The sequence below is a fragment of the Xenopus tropicalis genome, chromosome 5 (genome assembly GCF_000004195.4).
Source record: "Xenopus tropicalis strain Nigerian chromosome 5, UCB_Xtro_10.0, whole genome shotgun sequence".
Taxonomy (NCBI): Eukaryota; Metazoa; Chordata; class Amphibia; order Anura; family Pipidae; genus Xenopus; species Xenopus tropicalis.
In genome coordinates, this window is record NC_030681.2 from 77,870,017 (window position 1) to 77,888,573 (window position 18,557).

At 38.9% G+C, this 18,557-nt stretch overlaps 1 protein-coding gene across 2 annotated transcripts in view; it reads right to left on the reverse strand.

The window, feature by feature from the left end:
• Nucleotides 1-3,170: 3,170 nt before the first annotated feature.
• LOC100496491 overlaps nt 3,171-18,557 on the reverse strand; it is a 68,525-nt gene continuing 53,138 nt past the window's right edge. Inside the window, exons 40-48 of one of the 2 annotated variants that reach the window (XM_031902020.1) lie at nt 17,494-17,661; nt 13,596-13,748; nt 12,207-12,341; nt 11,557-11,709; nt 10,876-11,085; nt 8,430-8,547; nt 5,828-5,884; nt 4,962-5,047; nt 3,171-3,690 (exon numbers count right to left, since the gene is read on the reverse strand). In XM_031902020.1, coding sequence (XP_031757880.1) covers nt 3,577-3,690; nt 4,962-5,047; nt 5,828-5,884; nt 8,430-8,547; nt 10,876-11,085; nt 11,557-11,709; nt 12,207-12,341; nt 13,596-13,748; nt 17,494-17,661 — 1,194 coding nt within the window. In that variant the 3' untranslated portion in view covers nt 3,171-3,576. Of the gene's footprint in view, nt 3,691-4,961; nt 5,090-5,827; nt 5,885-8,429; nt 8,548-10,875; nt 11,086-11,556; nt 11,710-12,206; nt 12,342-13,595; nt 13,749-17,493; nt 17,662-18,557 lie in introns of both variants that reach the window. The other variant, XM_031902019.1, reaches the window with a different exon arrangement.

Here is an 18,557-nt window from a genome sequence, read left to right on the forward strand (position 1 = left end):
CTTAAAAACCATGAGGTTTTTGGTTCCACGTGGATATAAGCCTACCTGAAACAGTTGTTTTAAAGGAAAAGTAGTGACTGTCTCATGGCACTTGTTCCCTTTCCTAGAAAATGTTTCCAGCATTTATTTTTAATTAAAATAATTCCTTTCTCTAGGGCTGCCAGAGATGCTGGCCTGGCATTTGTTTTTTTGCCAGACCATGGGAGGGTGTGTATTTCGAAATACTTTAAAGGAAAAGTAACACAAAAATTTTTTAAGTGAAAAAGCTATTCTACCCTGCACCAATAACTGCCCTATCCTGCAAACCCCTTAGTATTTTGAATGCTTTAAAAGAAAATACCTGTTAAAACTTGGCTTCCTGTCAGTTGAACTAAGGAGATACGGCGAAGGAAGGAGCAGGCATCAACTATGCGACGACCTAGCCTGACTCCTTCCTATACCGAAAGAAGGCTAGACTTGATCAATCGATCGTCGCATAGTGATTGCGGCTCCTTCCTTCGCCATATCACCTTAGTTCAAAATTTTAAAACTTGGCTTCCTGTTAATTGAACTAAGGCGATATGGCGAAGGAAGGAGCCGCAATCACTGCTAGGAAGGAGTCAGGCTAGGTCGTCGCATAGTTGATGCCTGCTCCTTCCTTCGCCGTATCTCCTTAGTTCAATTAACAGGAAGCCAAGTTTTAACAGGTATTTTCTTTTAAAGCAGTCAAAATACTAAGGGGTTTGCAGGATAGGGCAGTTATTGGTGCAGGGTAGAATAGCTTTTTCACTTAAAAAATTTTTGTGTTACTTTTCCTTTAAAGTATTTCGAAATACACACCCTCCCATGGTCTGGCAAAAAAACAAATGCCAGGCCAGCATCTCTGGCAGCCCTAGAGAAAGGAATTATTTTAATTAAAAATAAATGCTGGAAACATTTTCTAGGAAAGGGAACAAGTGCCATGAGACAGTCACCAGTCTAGTTTTAGAGCAAGAGAATGTTAAGATTTATGTAAGCTTGGTAAATAGGCCAGTATATATTACAAAGGACACTGGTGGGGGAGAGGAAGTTAGAAGTTACCTAATAAAACCTGGCAGAGCCCAATTACATCTAATGTATAGTTGTATGTATGTATAGTATACTTAATACTATGGGCCTGTACATTTCTAACTATATATTAAACATTTAATGAAAACAAAATGGCTTAGAAATAACATTGAATGTCACAAGGGGAACTCGTAGGGGCCTATTAATTATGCTGTATAAAACTAAATTTGCCAAACAAATGGTGTAAAAAGCTGTATAATATAAATGGTAAATTTAACAAGGAGATTTTTTTTTTTTTTTACACTGTCCAAACGCCACTTCAGACCTTGTGTAAGTTCTGGCAGAAGTCACTCTGGATTAACAAATTACACCATTTATAAACTGAAAAGCCTGGTGATGTGTGTTATATTGTCACCATTTTTTATACTGCATAATAAATCTGACAACAATAACTCCAACTGTAAACTCTGTTACATAGTTACATAGTTACATAGTTACATAGGGTTGAAAAAAGACCTGTGTCCATCAAGTTCAACCCATCCAAGTAAACCCAGCACACCTAACCCACACCTACCAATCTATACACACACATACATAAACTATAAATACAACCACTAGTACTAACTGTAGATATTAGTATCACAATAGCCTTGGATATTCTGATTGATCAAGAACTCATCCAGGCCCCTCTTAAAGGCATTAACAGAATCTGCCATTACCACATCACTAGGAAGGGCATTCCATAACCTCACTGCCCTCACCGTGAAAAACCACCTACGCTGCTTCAAATGGAAACTCCTTTCCTCTAATCTAAAGGGGTGGCCTCTGGTGCGTTGATTGTTTTTATGGGAAAAAAGAACATCCCCCAACTGCCTATAATCCCCTCTAATGTACTTGTACAGAGTAATCATGTCCCCTCGCAAGCGCCTCTTTTCCAGAGAAAACAACCCCAACCTCGACAGTCTCACCTCATAGTTTAAATCTTCCATCCCCTTAACCAGTTTAGTTGCACGTCTCTGCACTCTCTCCAGCTCATTAATATCCCTCTTAAGGACTGGAGCCCAAAACTGCACTGCATACTCAAGGTGAGGCCTTACCAGGGACCTATAAAGGGGCAAAATTATGTTCTCATCCCTTGAGTCAATGCCCTTTTTTATACAAGACAGCACTTTATTTGCTGTAGTAGCCACAGAATGACACTGCCTGGAATTAGACAACTTGTTATCAACAAAAACCCCTAGATCCTTCTCCATTAAGGATACCCCCAACACACTACCATTCAGTAGATAGTTTGCGTTTATATTATTTCTACCAAAGTGCATAACTTTGCACTTATCAACATTGAACCTCATTTTCCAGTTTGCTGCCCAGTTATCTAATTTTGTCAAATCGCTCTGCAAAGCGGCAGCATCCTGCATGGAACTTATAGTTTTGCACAATTTAGTGTCATCAGCAAAAATAGAAACAGTACTGTCTATGCCCACCTCCAGGTCATTAATAAACAAGTTAAACAGCAAAGGACCAAGGACTGACCCCTGCGGTACTCCACTAACCACACTGGTCCAATTAGAAAATGTTCCATTTACCACCACTCTTTGTACTCTATCCTTCAGCCAGTTCTCTATCCAATTACAAATATTATGTTCTAGGCCAATATTCCTTAATTTGATCATTAACCTTCTGTGAGGTACTGTATCAAACGCTTTAGCAAAGTCCAAGTAGATGACATCAACTGCCATTCCAGCATCAAGGTTCCTACTCACCTCCTCATAAAAGGCAACTAAATTAGTCTGGCAAGATCTGTTACGCATAAAACCATGCTGGCACAAACTAATAGTATTGTGAACTGCAATGTATTCAAGTACCCTATCCCTTATTACCCCTTCCAAAAGTTTTCCTACTACTGATGTCAGACTAACAGGCCTATTGGGCAGGCCCCTCTTGTGTCAGTTTTTGTATATAATGTGTACAGTCTTCTATTGTACACAGCTGCTGAATATGTTGCTGCTTTATAAATATGCTAATAATTAGTACATTTCACAAGTTAAAAAAAAGAGTTAACCTAGTGTGCCATTCCAAGGCAAACGTATGTAACAATGCAAACTTCTAGCCTGTGACATAATTAATTCATTCACACCAAGTGATCAAAAAAATAGAAGATCGCCTTTATGTCTCTGCATGTATATATGCCTCACTGGGTGGATTCTCAGCCTGTAGATAAATGTAGGCCAAGAATCCACGTTTATGCTTGAAAAATCTTATAGTTGTAGCTGCACTTGGAGCCACTGCGTTAGCCTGAGGGCAGCCACACAAAGCGGAATTCAATGAGAAACTGCCCAGTGTGACACTAGCCATATAGTTCACACAAGGACACATTAATTCTTTATAAAACATAGCTGCAGTATAATGTAAATCTTATTTTACGGTTAAAGTCCTGCAAATTAAGGGAAGAAACGTTTCAAGATCATGTGAGTAAAGGCACTGTCTGTGCCATAATAGTCTGGTATCATGGGACACATAGCAGTAGAATGCATGCAGGCTGGATAAGGGTCACTTGTAATTCAACTTTAAGTCAAGCAGTTGTGTGAGGATTGCCTGAGAAGTGCTGTCTGCCACAGTGGGAAGCCCTGTCCCAGCTGTTGTGTTTCTGCACCTGCTTGGTACCTGAAAAACACAAAAAAGTGATGCTTTGCATTTATCGTACTGTTGGCAAGAACAAATAACAGATTAGAGCAGGGGTCCCCAACCTTTCTTACTTGTGAGCCACAGACAAATGTAAAAAGACTTGGAGAGCAACACAAGCATCATAAAAGTTCATTGTGGTGCCAAATAAGGGCTAAGATTGTCTGGTTTGGGGGCACTGAGAGCAACATCCAAGGGGTTGGTGACCAACATGTTGCTGCTGTATCAGTCTGAAGGTACTGAATTGGCAGCTAAAATCATCCCGTGTTTGGCCACCTTCAGTCTCTGGAGTTGTGTATAGAAATAACAAGTAGGTGCCATCAGCAAATAATGCTTGTTTCTTCTTATGTTAGGGCACAGAATGACAAAGGTAATGTCTGCTGATATGAGGTCAGCATTTTAGTTAAGAGAGGATGCTTTAATGAACCAGGTTCACTTATGAAAGTGATTCAGTTCATATACATAGCTGAGTGTAATTCCATTAGAATCTTCAGTGTGTGGTACCACAAAGTGAATAGCCTGCTTGCCCCCAAACCTTTATATTGCAAGAGATTATAATTCACTGTGCTACTTGGGCTCCAGGGACACCTGCAGGGATGGGAATGACCTGGGGATTGAGCTGTCATGTAGGATCTGGTTTAAGATTTCTAATTTGAAGTATTTCTAAACTGAATTTATAAAGGTGGCAACAAAGGGCAAACATTTGTTTAGTAACTAGAGGTTCTAACTTTTTATAAAACCAAATCCACACAATGTATCAGGGGCATACCCTTTTGTCAGGTGATAATTATGTGATGCCCATATGTGATATGTTATCTGCAACGGCTTTGTGTACCAGTAGCCTTTCTGTCCCCTGAAATACTGAGCATCAAGCATATGGTACAGAGGCCTGGGTGTGCACATGGTATTTTTTCCTTACCTCAGTAGAACCCCCCCCCCCCATTGCCCTCAGTGGGCCCCATGGGCCCCACCGACCCTGACCCAATCCCTGCCTGCCCTTCCCCATCAACCCTCTGCTTCCCCCCTCCTCCCATAGTGGCAAGAATAAGTATAAGGTGCAAGTATGGGGAGAAATGGGCTTTCGGTGGCTGAGCAGATGGGCAACAGGGGGCCCTAGAGAGAGTGTGGGGGCCCCTGGGGTAGCAGCCCTGGTGGGCCTCACACACCCCAGTTGAGCCCTGAATCCCCTTATTCTAAGCAATCTAATCCAACCAATTTCAAACACAGAAAGAAAGTATTCTAGATATTCTCACCGTTTTAGGCCTCTGCATTCTCATTTCCAATCGGCTACTTGCTGTGGTATCAGGTGGCACATAACACTGCAAGTCTCCTATGGGACCTTGGCCAAAAGGAGTGGATTGTGAGGACCAGGAGGAAGAGACTAAAGGACAAAACAAATCCTTGGTTTCTACCAATTAAGCAGAATTCCTTGTGCCTTAAGATACAAACTATAGCATAGCTCACCCACATGTAAAATTTAGCAGTGTTGTGTAAATGAAAGCAAAATAAACGTACTGCAGGGACAGAGAGTATAGGTGTGGGCTATGGCTGTTCTCAGTTTGGTGTCATGCACACATGGTTCACTGCCTGGAGTTTCATTGCTGGTTTTTGTATGCAAAATGTGGACAATTCTCAAGATCTCTAAAAAACTGTGATCTCTCCACTGCAGCTTTATGTCCTTGTGCTGAACTACATTTCTCAGCACACACTCGTCTAAAGCATTTAAAAAGCCTGTGGCTAAAAATGCCTGCTATTGGGCTTAAATAAGATTTCAATTCAAAAACAACGTGAATACACTAGTTATAATATTTCACAGAGTATGCAAACCCTTATTGAGAGTGAGATTAAATAGCATTCAGCCTGGGGGAAATGACATTTTAGACTCTTTCCATTACCAGCACAAGAGGCTTTCAGTATTTCTCTATGCTGTGACACCTTGAATGGATGTGACCTAGTTACTGCAACCTCTGAGTACATCATTATAGTGGAATGTAACAAAATCTATATTTATTTTGCCACTACAGCCCTTTTAAAGCAAAAACAACCCATAATGCTGCTTAAATGAGAAGCTGGCAGGAAGTTGTGAAAATCAGTAAAATGAGTGAACTCTTAATATTACCTGCAGAATGGCTCCTCCCACTGGGGGATAAGAGAGAGGCTGAAGTCTTCCTCATACCTGAGGGAGAAGGTCAGCACAAATCATATTAATATAACATCTCTTTTCCTTTATTTTCACACTTTTTCTTTCTTTTTCAAAATGTTATGAAGAGAAAGAGATTAAAAATGCAAAGAAAGTAAAGGGGAAAAGGGTTTTGCAGATAGGAAATGTGAATGGGGAAAGTGGCACATTGCTTACAGTAGTTGTGCTACAATGTTTAATGAAGGTGAAATTTTCCCTACAACAAATATCTCCCTGGAGGTGATACTAGCCATTATTAGCAGGTATATCAGTTATCTGGAAACCTGTTATCCTGAAAGCTCTGACTATATAAGCAAATCATTCTAATTTTTAAACATGATTTCCTTTTTCTCTGTAATAATAAAATGGTGCCTTGTACTTGATCCCAACCAATTTTAGCAGACTTAAGGCATGGAGATCCAAATTACATGAAGATCTGGTATCTGCACAACCCCAGGTCCTGAGCATTCTGTATAATAGGTCTACACGTGCACAGACCAGCCACAAGGCTCCCTGGGAAAGGCAGGAAGCAACAACACTTACCAGCCAGCAGTTTGAGATGTCACTGGGAGGGGCCTAATAAATTGCCCCCCTATGATTAGCCCTTTCCATCTGATTTAAGGTATGGTGCTTAAAAAAACCCAAGAAAACCCCAGATCTCAAGCATTCCAGATAATAAATCCCATGTTGTTCTGGTACAACCTTAGAGTAGGGTTACATCCAAACCAGGAGGGCATTAAGTGAGTATGAAGTTGTGTTCATGTGTTTGCTCTATGTCTTCAGCCTCAAGACTGAACTGCACAAACTTGTTTAGCCAGAAGATACTGGCTACAGCCGCAGGGTAGGCGCAGGAGGGATACTTGGCAATCTTCTGTATATCTTATGTATCAGTATGTATCAGAAGCTGTTCTATATAATAATTGGCACTGCTGAGTTCACTGAATGAACATAGAAAATGGTGCTTGTGTAAAAAATAACATAATATAGCACTGCTTTGGCTGTGTGAAATGATCTGCCAGTGACATAAGATACCCTCTGGCATCACTGTTTGACCTGTTTTGTTTCTAAAGCAGGTTCCTCCCATTTACCTCTTCACTGTACTTGAATGTGTTGTAAAGAATATATTAGAAGGTCTCATATGAATTATCGCATCAAAAATTTTCGTACCATGGAGTTCAGTCATTTAGTCAATCGCCCAGGTTAGAAAATATTAGTCAGATAACGATAAAGTCTGCGCATGTATTGTGTATCAGACGATATCCTTGGGGGACTTCAATGGAAGTCACTTTTGTACGACTGGTGTCTGCCAATTATTCTATGTTCATAAAATCCTCTTATTTGTTTTTTAGGGCTTTATCCTACAATTCCAGTTGGAATGTTAGTTTCAGATTGTTGCATTTAAATGTATGACGGATATCTGAAGGTTCGTCAGAAATTAAAATCTGAACATGTATGGTCACCATTATACATAAGTAATGTTAGGTTCAAAAAGATACCATGCAGTTCACCCTTTTCAGATGATTATACAAACTTACCCAGAGGAAGGCAAACATAACATCCCAAAGGTCACGTTAATACATGTCTTACAGCATGGAATTCCATACCCTGACTACTCTTAGTAAACAGACCCTTCCTATGTTCATATTGTAATCCCCTTTCCTCTATTCTCCACAGCGGCCATTTTATTGTAGTCTATGGAGAATTTAGCCACTTATCACAGAATCAATGGTACAACCAATAGTACCACAGGCATAAAGATACTATAGTAGTAGTAGTTTGGGGTTCACTTTTTGATCTATACTGTGCCCTATGTTCTCTGGCAAGATGTAGTGATAGTAGATCCAAAAGACCTTCTGCAGAATCAATGGCATTGTGGCATAAAAATACTAATGGTGTACATTCTACAGTTAAGGGTTTTGATCTATACTGTGCCATGTGTTCACTGGCAAGATATGGCGCTGTGACCCTGGAAGTGAAAAGTTAAAAAAGTGAATTTTTCTTTTCCAAACTCCAATAAAGTTCATGTATATGGGGCAGTTTAGATTTTGATACCATTATGAGCGGTCTAATAGACAAAGCTGTATACATTCTGTGATGTATTGTTATCAATAATTATATAGTGACTGGAATATATAACACTGGCCAGGACTATGAGACAACTCCCAAACCAGTGAAACACATTATACTGTACAGAACAGTATTTCAACTACTGTACATGAATTTGAGTCTAGCAAACACCACCCAACCACTGCAGAGTTATGTGCCTGCCTGCATGATGCCTTATGCATTAATCAACTCCATGTCTTCTAGAGACAGGAACCAAAGTAATTTAGTATTAGGATTTGCTGAAAAGTGAAAAAAAATATTTTGCCCTAAACCAAAGATAAATATTGATTAAAATGTTTATTGGTCTGGTCAGTCCCTTACATCTTACTGTAAATGACAGCTTTCTGTACTCATGCATAACTCACACTGGTGTTTGTGTGTTTGCCCCACATTTTATGGGTGCGACACCCTCATGGACTATGCTGACATTTCTCACCTGTGGATGAATTCCTTATAGAAAACATTTCCAAATCGTAGACCTGAGTCTGTAGCTCGTCGACTCTGTGAAAGGCATCTAGTTTTAAGCTGCGCTCCTGTATCAGCTGAGATCTCATCTGCATGGAACAGAAGTATTAAAGTCTTTAATTGAGAAACTCCATTGTGATCAGATTACAGTGTATACTGAGACATTTCAGCATTTAATCGAGGATTCACCAACAACAAATCTGCGCACAATGATTTACTAAATCATTTTAGTGTGTTAATCCCCTCATAAACAAGATGTAGACATAAATTCTTTTCTCAGGAGCAGAGGAAGTTATGCGCCAAGTGTGTAAATTCTGTTACTCAACATACAGTAACGATTACCATAGCGCTTATACAACAAATGCTGTGTCACAATAAACAAAACAAAACTACACAAGGGGAATTATCCCTATAATTTGGGGGATTAGATTTAAAGCCAAAACTAGTTTGGAATTACATTCAAATACACAGGAGCTCTGTACAGTGCAGTGCTCTAATGAGAACAACATGTGTTTTGGTGGTGTCAGCATTTCTCTCTTTTCCTTTGGCAAACAACAAAGGCTTTTCATCAAAGCTGAGAATATGCTCAGTATCGTAAATGTGTTTTTTTTAGCATCAACATGCTCTGAGAATTTTAGTTGGTATAAGGAACATTAAATTTAGCTGTCCCTTTGCTTACATGATAATGACTTGCACTAAAATTTACACTAACAAATTGCCAGTGCTGGTTTACTGAACTGCAATTAAATTCTTTAATTACAGATTTTTTTGTGCACATATGTTTTCACCTATTATCTAATCTTATTGTTTGTAGGCAATAGGCACCCCACCCCAATTGTAAAAGAGTAGGATATTAGCAGTCACCAAGGATTTAATGTGCAGGTCAACAAAAAGCCAACTCAATAGCCAACATGACCCTAACCCATTTTCTCCCAATACCGACCTAGCCATAACCAGTGAGCTTTCATTATTTATATACCATACACAACTGCCCCCTCTGATATCACCAGATGGGCAGTGCAGCCACATGACGGCAGGCAGTGAATTGGGAGCAAGCTAGCATTGCTGTTGGGGTGGGCCATGGACAGCGTTTGGCCTGCCCACAACACAAGATGTGTTTTGCTGGCCAGAACGTGTCTGACCTGCTGGAAAAACCATGGTTTGCACAGCGCTATGAGGACCATGATCCCATAACCGATAAAGGGCTATATACAGAGAGAGGAAGCAGCTCCAGAATATACTGTAAATGTTCAGCATTTCTCCATTTTCTTAGCAGCTATATGGTTGCTAATGTCTCCAAGCAAACCTGCGTGAGAGACTTGAATATCAATAGAAGATGTCTAAATAGAGAGATAAGTAATACATAGTAACAATAACAATACAATTGTAGCCTCATAGGCCAATAATTTTTGGCTGCCGGAGTTAGTGTCTCCTAAAGACTAATGATTCAAAAACTATACTAAAAAAATGAAGACCAACTGAAAGGTTCCTAAGAATAGGACATTCTATAACATACTATTCATCATCTTAAAGATGAACTACCCCTGTAATGATGAATCTGTATATCCTTTCATTACATGAGTGTTTTGAGTGGGATTAGCACACATAGGGGCTTATTTATCAAAGTACAATTGTTTCCGATTACAAAAAATTTTTATTTTTTTTCTAAGTTTTTGTACTGTGTGTATTTTTTGCGACTTTTTCATTAATTTGCATGACTTTTTTGTACTTTGCGTCAATTTTTGTGCCAAATCGTATTTGTTGCGCTGAGTATGAAAGTTTTGGATTCATTAAAGCTTCGTTATCGTGACTTTCCTTGGGTCAGGTTGGAGCTGCAGAGTGCCATTGAGTCCTATGGGAGACTTTCCTTGGGCCAGGTTGGAACTGCAGAGTGCCATTGAGTCTTATGTGAGGCTTCAAAAAACATGCACAGAAGGATCAAAGTCAGAAAGGTTTTCCCGTCGTTTACGATTGTTCGGATACGAACATTTTGTGACTTTTGGATCGCCAATACAATATTATCGTGACTATTACGATTTTTTCGTAAGCATTTTCATGACATTTTCGGTCATCAGAAATTATCGTATCTAATCCGAATTTTACCCATTTCGGGATTCAAACTCGTACTTGAATCTGCCCCATAGAGTTAAAGACTTGCACAGGAAAAATACTTTTACAAAAAAAAAAATGGACAAATGTATTAAATCTGGTATAGCCAAAGAATATTCTAGTTTTGCCTGCCTGCCTGCCTGCCTGCCTCTAGGGCTGGAGGGTGGATCAAGACCAGCATTAGGAGTGGACAAAGAAAATCTAAAAAACGCTAGCAGCAAAACAATGATATAAAAGTTAGCAGTGGATCAGCTGTTTGTCAGTACCATTAGAGGTGCATTTTTTAAACTGGAGCAATTGTGTATTACCTGCTTTACTTCCCTTTTTATTTTATTTTGCTCCATTTGACCCATTCTGGAGGATCTTTCAGCTTCTTCTGTCACAGTACGCAGCCTGGATTCCCTGTCCTGTATATCTCCCAGCAGCTTGTCCACACTGGCTGACTTCTCCCTTTCGGCCTGCTGCCTGTTTCTCATCTCTTGAGAGTACCTGTGCTCCAGCCCACTCAGCAGTTCTTTCTAGGGAACAAACAATACAGAAAATAGAAACAATTCCTCAGACCCCATGTTCCTTTGTGGTTTGTGACATAATTGTTTATAAAAATAAATAACAATAAAAGACGTAAAACTGCCAGAATCATATGATATATCCTCAGCTTTCCAAATAATCTGTGCACCACCCACCAAGGAAAGCAGAGACTTCAAGTCCCAGAATCTTTCAACATGGAACAAGGCAAAGGAGGGATTAAATGACTGCCAGCATATAAGTGGAGGAGGAAGTCCCTTTGAATCAGAGGCAGACTAATATGATTTCATTAACAGAAATTGAGCTTATGCATTATACACACTGTTTAAAACAGAAATAAAAGCTACAGTTTTTTTGTTGAAATTAAAACTGGCCAAGGGCATTTTTGTTGGAAGATTCCGACACCTTAAATGTAGTTACTGGAGTTCCTGTGATATCGCACTACTGCTGTTCTTTCTCCATACCTGCTTACACAACTGTTGGTTCAGATGGCTGTTCTCAGCCTGCGTCCTTGTCAAACTCGTCCTTGCAACCATCAATTGCTGGCGTAACAAGGTCACCTCTTGGGCCACACTCAATTTTAATTTCAAGCCTTCCTTTTTGTTCTGAGCCGCCTCCTGTTAGAATACAATTTTGTCTTTTATTTCTTGTGGATATCTGAATAATAAAACTCCAGTTTTATCTCCAATAGGATGTCATATAGTGAATAAAGTACCTCCTATTGTAAAATATTAAAAGGATATTGTAAGTCAGCGATGAGTTCCATGCTCATATAAGGGTTTTATACAGGGCATGAAACGTCAAGGTGACTTCTAATATTCTCATATTTTACAACAGGGGGTGCATTATTTATTATTGTAATACACAAGTTTTAGTAAGTCATGTGACAAAGATTACATCACTAAGCTCCAGTTATAACTGATGACATCACTAAGCACTTTTGGATGTAATCTACAGGATATTTATATTGGTGGCTCTTGTGTATTAAATTGGCATAATCTCTAAGGACAAACAAATTGTTTTTGCAAATTGAAGCAAGAAACGGCTCCATGTCCTGATGAAGTAAAATACACATAAGGCCTGCGTTTTACCATCTAAAGCTGTATAAAGTCACCTTTTCAGCATTGCTAATGCTCCTGCGTAGCTGTCCTTCCTTGCTTGTTGTTTTCCAGTGGTGCAATGCTTTCATCTTACAGAACAGTGCATTCAGGCTGCTGTTTTCCTCTCTAAGAGACTGTAGCATGTTTTGCTAAAGCAATGAGAAAAAAAACCAATATTTGTGCATAACATGCATAATACTAAACTAATCTAAATTGCTCCTAGACCTTTCTCATGAAGAGTACGCATTCTGATTGCTCTACTTTATATTCATATATTCCTCATTGTAAATATTTATTTTTCTCTTAGACATTCAAAGTAAACCTTCTCTGATTCCATCTTAAAGCATCAAAATATTGTATTGTATGCAGAGTATAGATCATGGTATTCTGTCATTCCATCATTTACTTACATTGACAAACTATATGACATTTATAATATAAAGAATTGATAAATTTAATGATAGGAATTATTTATTAACACTGGGCAAATTTGCCCGAGGGCAGTAACCCATGGCATTACCCATTAGTAATTACTCAGGCTTGTCTCAAACTGAATCAAACACTGACCCATGTACTTGTTTAGTTATTTATTGAGGAAAATGAATCAAAGTCACATATTTGTGAAGAGCAAAAGTATGTAAACCTCTAGGGTTCTTGGTTAATTTGAGAGGGAAATTAGAGTCAGGTCACAAACTTTCAAGTACTATTATAAGTAAAAAATATTGCAATTTCTTTCAGCAACAGAGTCTACCTAATCCCCAGTCGCTGTGCTCTGAAGCCTCACAATCCATAGGAACATAATAACATAGTAAGTTAGGTTGAAAAAAAGTATACATCAATCAAGTTCAATCTTAATGCCTATATATAACCTGCCTAACTGCTGGTTGATCAAGAAGAAAAATCCACAAAAAATCCACAATAAGACACTTTAATAATCAAGGAAAATCAGTAATGAAATTTTATAGCCTGATCCCTCAGCCCTCAGCCTTATTTCATAACACAGACACCACAACAGGGCAGTGAGGTTGTGGAATGCCCTTCCTAGTGATGTTGTAATGGCAGATTCTGTTAATGCCTTTAAGAGGGGTCTGGATGAGTTCTTGAACAATCAAAATATCCAAGGCTATTGTGATACTTATATCTACAGTTAGTATTGATGTTAGTATATAGTTTATGTATGTGAGTGTATAGATAAGTAAGTATAGGTTTGTGTGTGCTGGGTTTACTTGGAAGGGTTGAACTTGATGGACTCTGGTCTTTTTTCAACCCTATGTAACTATTTATGTAACAGGGGAAAACAGAGGACAATGTGTCATGAAGGGGAAACTAATGCATTACATAATAATTTACTAGTTATTTGTTGTCATTCAAAGCATCTTCCCTTTGCTAACTATTAAACTTACCTTTGACAAACTGTTGGCTAGTGAACTGTAATCCTTTGTAAAACCATATTTTTTCTTCAGCAAGATTATATCATCCACTCCTTCTTTTCTGACTCCACTGATAAGTTCACTTACGTGCTGCTTCATGTTAATGTAATATTCCTCTAGTTTTGACTAAAACAGAAAAACAAAAGTGTAATATTTAAGTGGGTAATTTAGAAACAACAGTAAAAAATCATGGGGCCTGTGAAGTTTTGTGATGAGCTGGATCATGTCAACAGAGCACCACCAAGAATTTAGCATTGAAAAATCAATCTCAATGAGCCATATTTTTTGCTCACACTGCACCTCTTTGCCACACTTTTTTGATGTTAAATTAAATACACATAGAAACATTCCCATATTGTATCAATGTAATGCCAAGCATTTTCTGCAGGAGGTTATTCACAAGTATGGGCAAGGAGTGAAATGTCTATTGTTATGGAAAAAGAACTATATAGCTTCACATACCAGGGAATATATATTTATATACTAAACTATATATTTTATATACTAAACTTACTGTAGCATTAGACAGGCTCAGTAGCCCTATATCTGTAATATGTCTATGAAGATTTTCATTCATCCAGGTCATGGTATATCTAGTATAAATAAATCTAAAGCAACTGGACTTGTTAAGAAATCATTGAAGACGTTTCACTACTCATCCGAGCAGCTTCTTCAGTTCAACTGACTGGTATGGGAAGTCCTCAGCATATATACTCTTCCACTAATCCAATCACAATGGCACTTTGTAACTCTTCAGAGAGGTGACATCTGAAACTCACAGAGGTGTGAATGCTGTGGAGTTACTTTGAAAGGATTACCAAAGTATCATGCAACTCTTCAAACTACACCAAGTCACTGGTTCAGGTATGTAGATGACACGTGGGTTAAAATCAGATCCAACGAAGTGGCGGCCTTTTCAGAACACATTAACTCAGTGGACAACAACATCAAGTTCACAAGGGAGGATGTCCATGAGAACAAACTTGCTTTTTTGGACTGTTTGATATCCATTCAAGAGGGGGGTATCTTGAAAACAGAAGTATACAGGAAACCCACTCACACGGATCAATATGTGTTGTTCGATTCCCACCATCCGCTGGAACACAAACTGGGTGTCATTAGAACTCTACACCACAGGGCGGAAAGTGTAACAACTGATACAGAGTCCAAGGACAAGGAATGTAAACATCTCAGAGGAGCACTGAAAGCTTGTGGCTACCCAGACTGGGCCTTTGTCAAAACAAGAGCAACTAAGCCCAACAGGAACACCAAAAGGAATAACCGTCCTGAGGCAGAGAGAAGGCGCAATATAGTCATCCCATATGTAGCAGGAGTGTCGGAGAAACTCAGGAGAATTTTCAACAAACACCACATCCCTGTGTTTTTCAAACCTAGCAACACACTGAGACAAAAACTTGTACACCCAAAGGATCCAACACCAAAGGAAAAACAAAGCAATGTTGTATACGCAGTCCAGTGTAGCGAGGAGTGCACAGACCTTTACATTGGTGAGACAAAGCAACTGCTCTCTAAGCGAATGTCTCAGCATAGGAGGTCGAACACTACAGGCCAGGACTCTGCTGTATTTCTACACCTAAAAGACAAGGGACACTCCTTTGAAAATAGCAATGTCCAAATTTTGGACAAAGAAGACCGCTGGTTTGAAAGAGGTGTAAAAGAGGCCATTCATGTCACAACTGTGCATCGCCCTTTATCTGCTGGCAGGATGGTGATGTTCGGGTCCTTACTGAGAGATGTGAGAGCTCTCCTCTCTTGTGTAGTAAGGTTAGAGGGGGGTGCTCTGGCACTTGACAATGCAGCTGACACTTTTAGTCTGAGTTGTTCTGCTTCCTCCACCTTTATATGGTTGTTATTGATGGCAGATTCTGTGGCTGTGATGAGCTCAACCACTGGGATGTGTTGTGGTGTCACTGCATAGTTTAACCCCTTGGCTAGCACGTCCTTTTCTGGCTGAGTAAGTACCCTGTCTGATAGGTTCTTAACCAATGTATCTTTGGTGTTCTTGGATGTCTCATCTTTCTGCCTCCAGGTTAGTTCTTCTGTCCTCAAACCGCTGCTACGTGACAGTAAGCTGGTGAACTTGCTTATTTGCCTCTCCTTACTCTTAATGTGTTGGGCCATCTGTGCATGTTCAATGAACTGAACCACCCTTTCCAGAGTTACATCAGGTAGCTGTTTTGTCAGAGTCTGTTTCAGTTGTTCAATTTTCTGTTTAAGGGCCTCAATGGTGAAGTTGATCTGTCTAACCCGTTCATTTAGTAGATGTTTTTGGGCCTTCTGTAAGATATTGCTGGCTCTGTGACCTTTTACGGTGGAACCCAGGCGTAGGCTACAAGGAGTGAGTCCCTGATGTCTGCATCTGAGATTGAAGCGTAGATGGTTCCGATAGTCTGCGAGTTTTCTTGCTGTTCTTTCATATTCCCGAACCAGTTTTAGAGTATTCTCTCCAAACTCTGTTTGAAGAGTTGCATGATACTTGGGTAATCCTTTCAAAGTAACTCCACAGCATTCACACCTCTGTGAGTTTCAGATGTCACCTTTCTGAAGAGTTACAAAGTGCCATTGTGATTGGATTAGTGGAAGAGTATATATGCTGAGGACTTCCCATACCAGTCAGTTGAACTGAAGAAGCTGCTCGGATGAGTAGTGAAACGTCTTCAATGATTACTAAACAAATCCAGTTGCTTCAAATTTATTTATACTAGATATACCATGACCTGGATGAATGAAAATCTTCCTCTTTCTCATGTTAAGTAATGTGCAAATGTTTGCTTCCATTTAATCCAACTGCTTTTCTGTAATAACATAAGCAGTGTCACACTTTTGGAGGCAGGAGCCAATGACTAAATATTAAAGGTTCGACCACATGTCTTTATATAAATGACATGTGTTTAGTTAATTAAAGGGCATTGTTTCATATTGTTTTGTATAAAACAGTGCCCTTCAATGAATAATTGTGCATGCTGCTGTGTGTACTACACTCTCTTGTGAAAACATTATAGTACTGTACTCCTTCCTGGTCAGCATCGGTTAATGTCCTGTAGTGAGACTGAACAGGAAGCGACAACGATAAGCTTAGTTACAACATAAGTCTTTTAAAAGTGGCATGTAAATGATTACACATCTTAAAACACGTGGAAATACACAGATATTTAAATCTGTAGATGTTACAACATCGTCTGTCCTTGTGTAAGGGGATGCAAACTAAAATGTAAAATTTTGCACAGCAAATGTAAAAGCAAATGAAAGCAATTATTATTGTAGGCAGCTTCTTAATATGTAGATTTTCAATTAATATTAAGTTATTTCTATTAAGTTATTTACTATTGTTGCTAAAGTAAATGTTGTTGTTATTTAAAGCATAATCTGTTGTTGGCTATTCCCCACACTGCTGGTCAAAGAGTTAAAATAGAGCTTGCCACAGTTAGTTGCAGAGTTAGTTTTGATACTATATTGTCAATTCTATAGGTTTTTTATACATATTTCTTTTAGGGCATATTTACATTTTCACTCTTACATAACATATCACTAAATACCCAACACAACTGAGCAGATAGCTGGGGAGATTCCCTCTGGTGAACTATATTTTTACTGGAGGGGAGCTGATGGCTGCAGTTTCAATTGTACATTTAGTCAAAACCAGCAGTGCACAGAATAGCACGTTACTGCTTTCAATGGCAATTACATTTACCAATAACTAGAAAATAACTGAAATGTTGTCACTGACATATACTGGGAAGTTGTTCAGAATAACATGTGGTTTCAATATGCAAAATAATATATTTGGCTACCTCTCCTAATGGTGTAACACCATTTCTCTCTAATAGAGAGTAGAAAGGCCTGTGCTCACCTTGAGATATACACACTGCGCAAATAAAGACCTTACTAAAGCCTCATGTTCTTCTTGTATTTCTTTCCTAATGGTTTCTCTGGAGGAAAGAGATTCTTCTTCTAGATCTGAGAGTTTGGCTCTGAGCGCTGTGACTTCCAACAACAGCTCATGGCTCATTTCCGCTGTCTGTATAAATGAAGAAGGCATGTAAAGTCATGGGATTTTAGAAAATAACATTATGTCACATGCCACACAATCAATAGTAAAACTGTATATTTGTACAATCATGTACTGCATTTCTGTGCTGAATGGAATATAGTGGCACCAAACATATTGGTATAGTATATGCATGGTAAATATATTTTACTCATAATGTTATTTTAATAACACAGTAAATGATATTGCTATAAATGTTTGTGCATGAAAGTTTCTTTTTTAATTTCATACCTCTCCCGCCTTAGCTTGCTTTCCCTTCTGTATATGGCTTCTGGGCACAAGGTGTATTTTCAATACAGTTTCAACTTGCATTCACAGGAAGTTATGTTTCCACTCAATAATACCTATAAAATCACATACCCACACCCCCAAACTGTTCACATCCATAGAATATTTTTGGGAGACACCAGTGAACTGCAGATACAGCATTAAGCTAATCACACCTCCTTCCTCTCCTTAACTTTTTTTACACTAAAGAACATGTATGCTGTCTGGGGAATGCCCTGCTAAATATAAAGATATTCCATTTTTTCTACTTTGTGCACTCCATATTATATCCTTATCTTTCCTTTGATTTCCTGGAAGCCTGTTACATAGAAAGCCCCAAATTACAGGAAGACCATCTCCCACAAAAAAAAAATTAATGTTTTTTTTTCTGTAATAATAAAACAGTACCTTATACTTGATCCCAACTAAGATATAATTAATCCTTATTGGGGGCAAGACAATAATATTGGGTTTATTTAATGTTTAAATTCTTTTTTGTAGACTTAAAGTATAGTGATCATAGTCAGGGGCATTTTTGGCCCCTAGGCCACCCGAGGCATCTCCTCCGGATTGGCTTTTTGCCGCCCCTGGTAACTTTG